The sequence below is a fragment of the Canis lupus genome, chromosome 11, assembly GCF_048164855.1.
Source record: "Canis lupus baileyi chromosome 11, mCanLup2.hap1, whole genome shotgun sequence".
In the NCBI taxonomy this organism is placed as follows: domain Eukaryota; kingdom Metazoa; phylum Chordata; class Mammalia; order Carnivora; family Canidae; genus Canis; species Canis lupus.
This window is the reverse complement of record NC_132848.1, coordinates 66,890,818-66,903,751: the sequence shown is the minus strand read 5'-3', so window position 1 is coordinate 66,903,751 and position 12,934 is coordinate 66,890,818. Positions and strand designations below refer to the sequence as shown.

Here is a 12,934-nt window from a genome sequence, read left to right as displayed (position 1 = left end):
AAAGTTAATTTACTGTATATAAACTGTATTTAAAAAAAAAACCCATTGCACAAACAGCATACACTCATTAGGTCTCTGAGACACTTCTCCTTCCCTGGATCAGTTTATCCAGGTGGGAAACACGAACAACTGGTCTTGGAGTATATATGACAGTGAGGGAACACTGCTATACCCTGTGGTTTATACCAAATGCATCAGATCTGGTGCCAAATTCAGCATTTTATCCACTGGAAACCATTTTGTAGAAAATTCCTTTATTATAGTGCAAATAACTTTCAGCAGTGACATAATAATGTAAGAACACATTTAGCAACATTTTACACCACGCAGTAAATAAGAAAGTGTTTCTTTGAAAATATGTCATCATAAGAACGTTATTTCTATATTAATGCCGGAAAATGCGAAGGCTGTTTCTCTCAAGGCAACAGGGCTCCCTCCCTCTTTTTGGATATTTTCTTTTTAATAGAAATGAAGGGATTTGCCATTTTAACAAGTCACTATCATTTCCAAGAGTCATTTTCTTAGGGGGCTCTGAACTGAGGTTGGCAAGATTTGAAATGGGGTATCAGATTTTAAAAAAATAATAACTTTAAGACAATTCTGGGACAGCCCAGAAAGTAGAAGTCACTTCTATTAATTTTTAAGTAGATATATACATTCACTCCAATTTTGATGCAGAAGTGGACAGATTGTCTAAAGCCTGCCTTTCATTCCCCCAGAGCCTGATTGTTATTTATACTCCTTGGTTTTGGTCATATTGCAAAATTAGGGCTCTGGACAGAAATAACTCCTTACATACCCAAACGCTTTCCCGTGAAGCTTAAAATTGCACTTTCCACCCTGAATTCCCACCTTAGACCTCACATGCCAAGGAGAGTCAAGAACACAGTCTCCAGTTAATGATTAACACAGCCCCCCTGCTAATGTGGCTCCACCTGGATCAAACCATCCCATCGGTTAGATTAATTCCAGTGGGCTTACCCAAGAGGTTCTCACCAGCTCCCAAAGAAAGGCAGGGTTAACAGTGTCTCTTTACACTAAGCTGCCTAAGGGCTTGGCGGCTAAGCAGGTAGCTGACGGGTAGAGAGAACAGTGTCACTTCCAATCAGCCACAAGCCTAGCTCCTCTGGTTTCTGCTGAATTATGCAGTTGCATGGGGATGGACAGCCACTCAGAGGAAACCTCCCCATGGGGGTCTTCCACCAAACCCCTACAAATATAGTTCAGGGTGCCCTTGAAGTGTCTGCACGAACACTCCTCAAAATCTAGTGGCTTTCTAAGTCACGAGAAGTTAATCCCAGGCTTGAAAATACCTGAAGCCACAGAACAGCCCTCTTGGCTGAATATGGCTGATTAAGTCAGCTAGTACATAAAGCTTTTCAAGGCTCAGCCCGTCTTGTTGGATAAAGTATCTCCTTATGTAACACAATTGAACTGTGCTAAGTACTTCCAAAGTTGAGAAGAACCCAAATATATCACCGATAAAAAAATTCACAATTTTCGTTTGCTTTTTCTTAGACTTTGGTACTGAAACACTGTCTACATTCTCGACACGTGAAAATGACGTGGCCACTTCCGTGCCTCTGCATGTTGTGTAAAAAAACTTAAAAGCAAAGCAGGACGAGGACATGTCATAACATGATGCAGTATGCTGTACAAACAAAACCTAAATTATATATAAATACACCCCCACCCCAGCACCCCTCTGTCCCCTCCCTACTACCTGACCAAAGCAATGCCAAGGGTCCTTCTCTCCAGGGCCAGTGCAGTTTGTGGAGTCCAGCACCCAGGACTCCAGCCATCCCTTGTCGCTGGAAGGTGACATTCACAGGACTGCAGGCTCCTCCTGGAGATGCCCTGCTGTGGGATCAGCTCCACAAGCACAGGGAAACAAACTCTTACAGCTTAATTTGACATTCACACTACTGGCTGGGCTCAAGAGATGTGGAGTTCTGGGAGTTAACCTTCCAGATAAACTAACTGGATCATTTCCTAATCTGCATCTCCCCCTTATCCTAATGTCTCAGCACAGCTAACACAGTAGGAAGCATCCTCTTCTCTGAAGCTCCAAAGGCATTGCTTAGGGATATTGGTGAGGGTCACATAATAAAACTAATACAATGAGCTAACAGCTTAAGTTGATATAAATTATTTCCAAGTAAGTTATTTGGGGCCATTTGCTTCTGCTTTACACTGCATTCCAGAGTCATTTTCATAGCATACTTTGAAAAGTTTATGTAATAGTTATTTTAAAAATTGTCTATGCAATCACCTCTTACATGTTTTCAATTAGCTTAATAACAACTTAATGAGCTGTTATAAAGACCTAGGGAAAAGTAATTAGTCTTAAGGAAGCCAATACTGTGCCAATTCACAGGAAGGAGAAAAAGTGATATCAATAGAATTTATGTAATCGTCAATTACCTGAAAAGCAGTTTTATCGAACGGTTGCAAAGTTTTCCCAAAAGCACTTACAGCAATTTGTATCAAGAGATCCTAAGTTTAGGGGTACGGAAGATACAATTCTTTTATGATTATAATATGTAATTTTCCCCTTCGGACCCAAGATATCTGTACATTCAAAAGTTCATAGCTTGCTGTTTTTGAGACATTAATCATTCTCTAATACATACACTGAGTATAAATAAATAACTACGAGAAAGCTTTAAAAATCTGAATTAACGTTATGCTGTGCAAAAACAAAAACAAAAAGAACGAGAAAAAAACCAAAAGAACAAAACCAACCAAATCTTGAACAGCCTACATTCTATGTAAATACCCTGACTAAAATGTTGGTTGTGCTACACACTCCCACTTCAGTGCAGAAACGAGTTGATTTCGGTGTACCGTCTTTGTTGGTGGTGGTGTTTTAAGTCTTTAGCACTTTTGTTTCTAAGTATCACCTTGCTTTGAAAGGATGAATAACTTGCTACCAAATCACAAATGATCACAAATCCATGTCAGTTTAGTCTGAATAAAATCCAGCATAAATGTATTACTTTGTTCTGGAAATAATGGCTCGGTGTCTTTGTTCTGACAGCTTCCTAAGGGCAAACCACAGTTTGAGGTTGTCATTTTGGGTTTAAACTGCACAGAAGGAAGAGACAGTGAAGCTTGCCTTTTGTTTTTTTCTTTTTCAGTGTCCAGATCTTGCTAGGACACTCCTTCCAGACCAACAGTCCGAGAGTTGTGGCACCTGATCCTATTTGAAATAGAGGTGGTTCAGACAGTATCAGCCAAGCTTAGTGATCTGGAGGTCCCCATTTATCTTTATGGTGTCGATTGCAGATAACGTTTGAATGCGGTGGTAAAAATCAAAAAGTTGGTGTCCATCCACAAACACTCTGAAACGGGGGTGCTCACAAAGAATTTCCACCTGGAAGAAACAAAATCATAATCTCATTTCACAATTTCCATGAACCCTGCTTGGGGAAAACAAACCAACAATACTTTGTTTTAGAGAAAGGCAACATCTTCAGGGGCTCTCAAACACGGGAGTCATACGGAAGGCCGGTTGCGACACAGACGGCTGGACCCCACCCCCCAAATTTTCGATTTAGTAGGTCTATGGCAAGATCTAAGAATCCGCATTTCCATCAGGTTCCAACATGTTGCTGATGCTGCTGGAATGAGGAACACACTTTGTGAACCCGTGCTCTACACTCTTCAACATCCTTTGAAGAATTTATTTGTTCATGCTTGAACACTTCTCCCTTCTCAGTGTACTCTGGAAAGTGATGTGAAGCAGCATAGATTTGGTTATATGGCATTTAGGGTCATCCCCTGAACCATTTGGTGCCACCCTCAGAGGAGACCCTCACAAACGTAAACTAGCACCCACTTGGTGGCATGTAATAACAGTCTAGGCAGTCAAACATGGTAAACACTGAAGCAGAGAAAAGGTTACATAGTAATTACCACTGGCGCAAGGACGTATAATTAACAAGGCTTTGTTAGGCCAAACAGAAATGCTGATTCCATAGGGTAAAAGCTTTTTCTTCCTCTTTTCCTTAAATAATTCAGCATAGATTTTTTTTAAATTTTTTAAAAAGATTTTATTTATTCATAAGAGAGAGAGAGAGAGAGCACGCGTGGCAGAGACACAGGCAGAGGGAGAAGCAGGCTCCATGCAGGGAGCCTGATGCGGGACTCGATCCCGGGTCTCCAGGATCATGCCCTGTACTGAAGGCAGGTGTTAAACCACTGAGCCACCCAGGGATCCCCAATTCACCATAGATTTTAATCATTGGTTTTGTGCTATGTATTTATTAAAAGCATTGGTGGCCACCATGTAAGAAGAGCTTCATATGCGGTATTAGTCATATTTAATTCGTATTATTACTAAAATTATATCACCAAGAAGGGCTAATTTCATTTCAATTTGGTTGTTGGGGAGCATTATATTCCTCTCGGAAGACGGAAGCTCTGGTTACTCATACTCATGAGCGACGCATTAAGATTCATCATTAAGAAACTGTCACAGTCAAAAATAAATAAATAAAAGAAAGAAAGAAACTGTCAGAGTCAAGAGGAGCCTAAGGGGCCATTACTATTCTAGAGAAGGGGGAGGGGACTATGACGAGACTATGAAAAGACTATGACGAGAAGGGCAGCAATCTCAATTCTATCACTGACATCAAAGTCATGGATTCTTATTCCCCCACCAGATGGTAAGATGAGAAGAAAAATGATTACTTCTTTGTAAGGCCCCCGTAAATTTCTAGATGAAGAGCAACAACGGGTTAAGGGTCGCTGTGCTTTATTAGACGCATATGCGACATGGAGCTTTTAACTGAGCTGTGATCATTGTGACATATGTTAACAAGGTGTAATACAGGCTTCATCGCCAGGCCCAACATTTCAGTAAATCCGTTCCTAACACATTACCCACATTATTTGCATCTCTTACTCGGCATTTGTCCTTCACAGAGAAAGATGCTACTAATATTGATCGGTTGGATAGGAAGTTTGGCTTATGCTTCCTGCCCACTAGATGGTGGAGAGCCAAGTTATACCCATCCAGGCCCCAGGGAAGGAATTTGTTAGCCACACAGCCTGTGACAGTAAAACAGACCGAGGTTACTTAACCCAGAGGGAGAAACAAGGACCAGACCTCATTGGCAGAAGTAACAAGAGAAAATGAAAAGATTATTACTGTTATTCTTTAAAAAAGTCACAACTCATAAGGTTTAGAACTCCTTAAAGGTTGAAAAAAAGTGAGGAAAATTCTAGCACTTGTTATTATTTATTAATCAGTTGGGATATTTTGGGACAGGTACAGATTATGTGCCTGGTACTAGGTTGAGTACTACATGGAAAAGTATTTATTCTTAACAATCTGGACACGGGTTTATTATTTAACTGTATTGGCTAAACAGAGCCAAGAGCTACTATGACCTTAGTTTCTATCAGCAAACAGGACTCTTTTGATCTTGTTTCTTTTTTTCACCATCAGGTGACAAATTTCCTAGACATGCAAAAATTCTGGCTGCTTAAAGCTTTCTTGGCAATCGCAGGAGGAACAGAGCATCATCACCCTGCCAGCGGTTAGAGTTGAAGCACTCGAGGTACTTACCCTGAATGGCTGGTCTGGGATGAATGGAAAGTAAGGGATTGCAGACTGTTCTTCACCTCTTTCGCCAGATATACAAGAATTTCTGAGTAACTGCCGGTCTGTGAACACAGCTTTGAGTTCAATGGCCACATCGGCGGGAGGGTCTTCTGAGTCACCGCAGGTCAGGCTGATCGCGAAGCTGAAAAGAAAATCATCTCATTTATTCTGAGTCCACTATCAGCAACCCAGGCTCCCAGAGTTCCTCCTCCTTCTTGGGGTTTGTCTGCTTTGAATGGGCCACTATTCTTTACACAGCAGATTAGACTATGCATGGAGAAAGAGGATTACAATCAAGCGGGGGATTTTAATACCTAAAGGAGGCTCTGGTAACAACTTTGGTGGAGTTGAACATGGCTAACATTAGGGATTTCAGAAAGCCAAAACCACCGACACATGTGTGTCTTAACCCATTTCAGAATTCTCAAAAAACAGCCCCAGAAATTGACCAGGGGAGATAATATCTTGTAATGTTTGCTTGTCATTTGTACTGATAGATCTCGCTCCAAGCACCATGTTTAAAAACCCTTAAGAAAAAATTGTTTGGCCTCTCTAAGGGTCAAAGAGAAAATGATGTGGGCCTATATTTATCATCTCTGATATAAATAGCTGTCTGGAGAAATGATGGCTGGGATTCATACACATTCTTTTCATGGGAACATGGTACTTTCTTGGCACTTCCAACTAGCAACACTGGCCACAGGGACAGGAGGAGGAGGAGCAATAAGCCACAACAAGAGTGGGCAGGGCCTTGTAACTGCCAGATAATAAGCCTTGGGGTGACAAGGACCATCTTACCTCTCTGGGTTGAGGTCTACGATGCCCATCACCAACACCTTCTTGCCCGGTCTCATGCCACCTTTAATGTGCCCACAAAATGGAACTATCTGCAAAGGATGACAGGAGACACAGGACGTTTACAGCCTGTCCGGCAAGAGCCAAGTCCTCAGATCCCCAGGACCTGACCCGCTAGAAAATGCAATTAGAAAGGAAAAGCGGGCAGGCGGAGAAGAGCACAGAACTCAATCACTTACCAGTCGTGGGAAGTACACGTCGGCTTGAACTGGAGAGCCCAAGGAGTTGTTTAAATGCCCATCATCCAGTTTCTAAAAATAGAAGCACACAGATTGGCTTTCCAAAGGCTCTAGTTGTTGTTTTTTTTTTTGGGGGGGGGGGGTGTCGGGAGGAGCAGGGGAGGGAGTGGAGCAGCACCTATACGAATCCGGCTGAATCCAGCAGCCCGCACAGGGCACAGGCAGCGTCTGCAGAAGCCGCCACCTCCCAGCCCCGGGACGAACCCCGTCCTGTCCCCCGAGGCCGGTGGCCGAGCTTCTGCAGCTCCCCAGCCCTGCGGATCTAGACCAAGCTCCAGGTGGAGGCGCGCCGGGCGGGGGGCGGGGGGGGGGGAGGCCAGGCCCCTCCTCGACCGCAGACGCGCCCAGGCCCGGCCTGCAGGACGCCGCGGGGGTGCCGGGCCGCGCTCAACTTCCTCGGGGCCCCCCACCCCCGGCCCCAGCCGCTCCCCGCGGGGAATCCCCGGGACGCCGGCCGCGGGGCGCGCGCCCCGGGCACACTCACTCACACTCGCGCACACGCACACGTGCCCCGGGCACACACCTGGCCGCCGGCCCGCCCCCCCGCCCCCCGCGCTCCCTCCGCTGCACCCCGGGCGCCCCGCCTGCAGCCCCCCGCCCCCCGCCCCCCGCCAACAGGTCCCCGGCGCCTTCCCACGCGGGGGCGCGGGGCTGGGCCTCGGCCTCTCGGGCACGGCCGGGCGGCGGGGCCCCGCTGCACCCTGCCCCGCGCTCACCCCCGCCGCATCGCTGTCGGCCACCGATCCCGCCATCTTCCTGCACCGCGGCGCCCGGGGGTGCGCGGCTGGCGGCGGCGGCGGGGACGTGGGACGCGGCGCGCGGGCGGGATCCCGGGGCGGTGCTGCGCCGCGCGGGGGCGCGGGTCCGAGGCTGGCGGGGCGCGCACACACACGGGGGCGCGCGCGCACGCCTGGGGCCCGGCGCCGGCCGGCGGGCAGGGAGGGCCGGGGGAGGGGAGCGGGGGTGCGGGGGTGCAGGGGAGGTGCAGGGGTGCAGGGGAGGTGCAGGGGGGTGCAGGGAGGTGCAGGGGTGCAGGGGAGGTGCAGGGGGGTGCAGGGGAGGTGCAGGGGAGGTGCAGGGGAGGTGCAGGGGGGCGCGCCCGCCGGGTCGCAGGTGGCCGCCGCTGCCCGGGCCCGGCTCCGAGTCGCGGCCGCTTCCTTCCTCGGGTGCTGCTGTCGCCTCCCGAGGGGGGAAGGTGGCGCGGGCCGCGTCGCGCTGGCCCAGGGCGGCATTTAAAGGGAACAGGGCGGGGACCCGGCCGGGCCGCCGCGGCTCGCTCGGCCCGCCCTGCCCCTCGGCCGCCGGGAGGTGGCGGCGGGCGGGGGGGAGGGGCGGGCCCGGCCGTCGGGGGTGCGGCGGGGCGGGGGCCCGGGGCTGCGGGGTGGCAGGTGCCGTGACCCCTTCGCCCCCCGCCGTCGGCCCCTGGTGGGGGGGGGGGGGCTGCCGGAGCGCCCGGTGCCTTTCAGAAGAAGTCCAGCCCGGCGGAGGAGAAGATCCTTTGGGCCTTCTAGGGCGGAAAGCTAATGACAGGACTCCAGGCTTGTGGAAATAAATATTTGGCCCGAAAGCAGGAGGCTGAGAGGACTCGTGGTAGGGACTTTTTCAAATGCCAGGGGGCTAGGGGGCCTGGCCCTGTCCCCCGAGTGGAACTGCCCAAGCGCATCCCTAGCGCTGCCCCCAGCCCCTGACACCTGCTGGGTGTGAGGTCATTAATTTCTCGCTGGAAAACTCTTTGTATGGTTTGCGGAGTAATTCCTCGGGTACACCCCTTTTATTCCGAGGCACGAATTCCTCTTTGGCCTTTCCGCACTAGGATGATTACGTAACTTCTCAGATAAAGCTGTATCAACATACCCTCTATTAAGTGACATCTTGGCTTAAACATTCCATTGTGTGAATCACCAGGGTGTTTTACACTAATAAGCAGGGAGCATGTGTGGCGGTCCCAGAGGAGCCCTCGGAGGCTCCCTTCCAGCCAGTGCTGTGGCCTGTGTGGCCTGGAACATCACTGCGGCTTTTGTGTCTTTTGCCCTCCCTTTATGGACCAGAGCTAATCTGGTCATCTCAGTCCAGGAGGGATGATTACCTGCACACGTCTGTATGCACACGCCGGCTCCTTTGTGTGCTCTGAATTAGAGACCCAAGTGCAACACAGTTGTGGTTCACAGTTTTGATCTTGTTTATGCGTCTTAGCTCAAAATCACACACCTTGGTGGTTGTTTAAAATAGTAGGCAGTTATAGGAAACTATTGACATTTTGAAAGCACATTGGGATATATCTCAGTTTCTGAGAGTCTCTGGTATGGGGGAAAAAACCATCAAAGTAATTTTTCGTCATTAGGTAAGCGTGGCACAATTACATCTCGGTGGTTAAAGAAACTGTGCCCTGGGTTCAAATCCTGACTCTACGATTTACTAGCTGAGTGATCTTGGACAAGTTTCTAAGCTTCTCTGTGCCTTAATTTCTTCATCTGTGAACCAGAGATGACAGTGATGAGGATAGTGGCGTCTTTGTGGGAAGATTAAGTAAATTGGTTCTTTTTTTTTTTAAGATTTTATTTATTTATTCATGAGAGACACAGAGAGAGAGGGAGGCAGACACAGGCAGAGGGAGAAACAGGCTCCATGCAAGGAGCCCGATGCAGGACTCGATCCCAGGACCCCAGGATCAGGTCCCAAGCCAAAGGCAGACATTCAACTGCTGAGCCACCCAGGTGTCCCAAGTCAATGGGTTCTTGTACCTTCCTTAGAATAGTATCTGGCACATAGTAGCTTTACTCTGCAAAAATACTCAGTGCCTGCCATGTACCAGGCACTGAAGATTCAGCAGGGATTTTTTTTTTTTTTGTCCATCTTCTAGTGAGGAAAGGCAGTCAGTAAACAAATAAATATATGTCAGATAGTAAAAATGTTAGAAACAATAGGGAAGAAAGTGAGGTGGGCAAGACACAGGACGTGAAGTGGTGTTATTTACAGAGGGGTCGTCAGGGAAGCCACTTCTAGTAAAGTAGGTTTGAGAAGACCCCCGGGAAAGGGAGGGAGGGAGGAAGTGTTTTGGAAGAAGAGGTTTCTGGTGGAGGGAACTGCAAGGGAAAGATCTCATGTGAAGTATGTGAAGAGTGTTGGGTGCTTTGACAGAAAAGAAAAATAATTAGGCCACACAGACCATGGGAGGATGACCTGCTTTTACTTGAGAGAGGTGGGAAGACGTTGGAAGTTTCTGAGTAAAAGAGGGACATTTGTAGATGCATCTCTTGTAGATGTCTCCTTCCGGCTGGAGTGGCCTTTGTGGGGAGGGTAGTGCCCAGGAGGGAGGGTAGAGGCAGGACTCGGGCACCAGGCCGGCAGGACGTAAAGGCAGCTGAGACACAGTGAAGTGATAAAGATGTGAAAAGCCACAGGCCTTTGGTAAGTCCCAGCTGTTATCATTAGGCAGCTTGGAGAATTCCTATCGACTTCTGAGCCTATTTCCTCACCTGCAAAATTAAGGGTTTGGGGTTCATTCGTCATTCCTCCTTAGCTCTTAGAAAGTTCTTCTGGTTCCTGAAAAGCTGAATAAATACCATCCGAATTTGGATGAGATTCCAGAGTAAGTGCTGCTGAATGAAAGCAATCTTGGGTTGAATCTTGGCTTGATAAGTGATTTTATAGGGTAAAGAATAATCCTTTGATTTGTTTTGTAAGTGGAGTTGGAGCTATTTGGATTGCTTGAGATGTGTTTCTTACATTTTGGGAATTTAAAGAATAGGAAGGTACTGAACCATCTTAGAATACTTGTAACATGAAAAATTGCCTTTTATTCCAAAAATGCTTGATTTATTCTCAGTCTACAGGATGACTCATTTTAAATATGAAGAGGAAGGAGAAAGCCTAAATGAATTTTTTATTACGATCAAAGCTGAGCAGAGTCAAACTACTTTTTACAGGGAAAAGCTACTAGCAAATTAATGAATTAGAGAGCATTAATTTATTGTTATTTTTAGTTGTGTAAGTGAAGGATAGGCAGACAGCCCTGCGCTTGGATTTCAGGCATTTGTGTCTAAAACAACTTTAACCAAGACTGTGACCCTTTTATGAGACGCAGCAGTGAAATTTCAAGATGACCTGCATCCCTACTGGAAACCACTAAAAAGCCTGAAGAAGAGGGGAAGGCAGTCAAACAGATGGTTAACATCAAAAAAGAAGTATAAACAGGCCTTTGAAGATAGATTTTGCTAAATGATCTTTCCAGATGAAACCAGTAGATCGCTTGCTTCCTTTTTTCCTTCCCGTTTAATGTCTTTTATTCACATGTGTACGTGGGGCATTTCTAATATTGGGAGGAGACTACAGCATTGATGTCAACTCAACAACTCTTTTATGGGTATTGTTTTGTTCTATGATACCATGGATCAAAGAGAGATATTTGAAAAGGCCCAAGTCTTGTCTTCGAGGAGCTTACAGCCCACTCTGGGAGCCGATGGAAGAAAGGTGCGGTTGGTAAGATAACAAAGGCCTCGGACCTACAGCCTCAGCACCCGGGGGGAGGCTCACGCTCACCTGGAGGATTGAGGCGGCTTTCTGGAGGGGATGGCAAATTTCTGACCAAATGTGTACAGCGGCTCCCACGGTCCCACAAAAGCACGTCCTTAAATAGGCACGTCGCAGCTCCATTTATGGCCCGAGCTCTAACTCCTCTCTTCCCTCTGCTCGAGCAACTACCGACCCCTGTCTCTGGAGGCTGCGTTGTGTCTCCTGCCCTGGTACAGGTGCACACCTGCCTCCTTCCCCTGCACTGGGCCTGCCCCGTAGGCGTTCTGGGGGCCCCGGTGCCCTAAGGCCTGACTTTGACCACTCGCCTGCGTGTGCACTTACACCCTGACTGGAGCAGGGTTTCCTAACCTCAGCACTGTCGACATTCTAGGCTGAGAAATTCTTCGTTGGGGGGGCGGGCGTGCTGTGCATTGTTGGATGTGGAGCACGAGATGCCAGTGGTGCCACCCCCTACTCCAAGCTGTGATGACCAGAGACGTCCTGACGTTGACAGATGAACCCCATGGGGTGCGTGTGGGGAGTGCAAAGTTGCCCCCGGTTCAGAACCTGTCATCTAGAAGGGGCTTTCAGATTTCCATTATTCATATTTTTATACACGATATGAAATTTATCCAATCCAATCTAGAGTAGAAACTTGCACGCCAGGAACACCTTCCTTTGGACTTGGCAAGTCATCGCCTCCTGACACTACTAAGAGCGCTTGGCGAGTGGTTCTCCAAAGAAGGCCTGCGATGGGGGAGGCCCTCTGAGAGCCCCTGGAGATGCCACTCCCAGCTCCAAATGTCTCGGTAATATTGGGAAATTTGCATTCTGTTTTTATTATATTGCCGTGTCTATTTTTGATCTAAACCTAATGTGCTCCCTATACCCTTAAACACAGTAAAATTGGAGCATCCCAAACGTTTACCTTGTTTTATCCCATGGCTTCATGCCCTCCCCACCCCAGGGCCCAAAGGGTGGTTGCAGCCTATTTTGAGGAATAAGACACTGCACAGCTTTATAGGAGCACCAGGCTTTCAACTCTCTGAACTCGTTTTTATCAGGCCAGTCTCTGCTCATGATAAATATGCACATAAGGGGAAAAACATACAAAGTCAGCGTTCTTTTGTTTACCTAGTTAGGTAGGAGGGCAAACGTTTATCAAGCTATTTTTCTCTATTTAAATACATGGTTAAAGTTCTTAATTATTGGAGGAACTGTGGTCGCCGTTATCAAATAATTATTTTAGACACGCGCACATTGGTGTTGCCCCAAAGTAATTAGGGGACAGCCATAAAACTTGGCAGTTGATGGCAGCTCCTAACATTTCATTATTTTCGGTTTATTTATGAGGAAACCTAGAACCAGCCTCCTGCTCGTGTTTTAATTACTCAGCATGGGAAGGATTGATTTCCGAAAACCTCCCCGCTGCAGAAGGTAATGATGAGCCCATTGCCCTGAGGAGCTCAGGGCCTCAGAGGTAGGCAGCCTCCCCCCTGGGGATGTCACTGCGGCCCTTTAGTGTGTCCCAGAGTCCCTGGAGTGTATCCTGTCCTGAGAGCTCACGTGGAAGCATTCTACGGAGGAAAACAGAACACTGCTTCCAGCGTTTGGACCTGGCAGCCTCAATGAAAGGTAATTTAAAACAATTTTTTTTAATTTATTCATGAGAGACACAGAGAGAAAGAGAGGCAGAGACACAGGCAGAGGGAGAAGC

General features: G+C 47.6%; 1 protein-coding gene across 1 annotated transcript; it reads right to left on the bottom strand.

The window, feature by feature from the left end:
* Positions 1-237: 237 nt before the first annotated feature.
* LGALSL (galectin like) lies at positions 238-7,544 on the bottom strand. The gene is made up of 5 exons (XM_072768611.1): positions 7,422-7,544; positions 6,646-6,717; positions 6,410-6,498; positions 5,576-5,753; positions 238-3,376 (listed from the first exon to the last, which is right to left on the bottom strand). The coding sequence occupies exons 1-5, from the start codon at positions 7,455-7,457 to the stop codon at positions 3,233-3,235; spliced, it is 519 nt and encodes a 172-aa protein (XP_072624712.1). The 5' UTR covers positions 7,458-7,544; the 3' UTR covers positions 238-3,232.
* Positions 7,545-12,934: the final 5,390 nt, after the last annotated feature.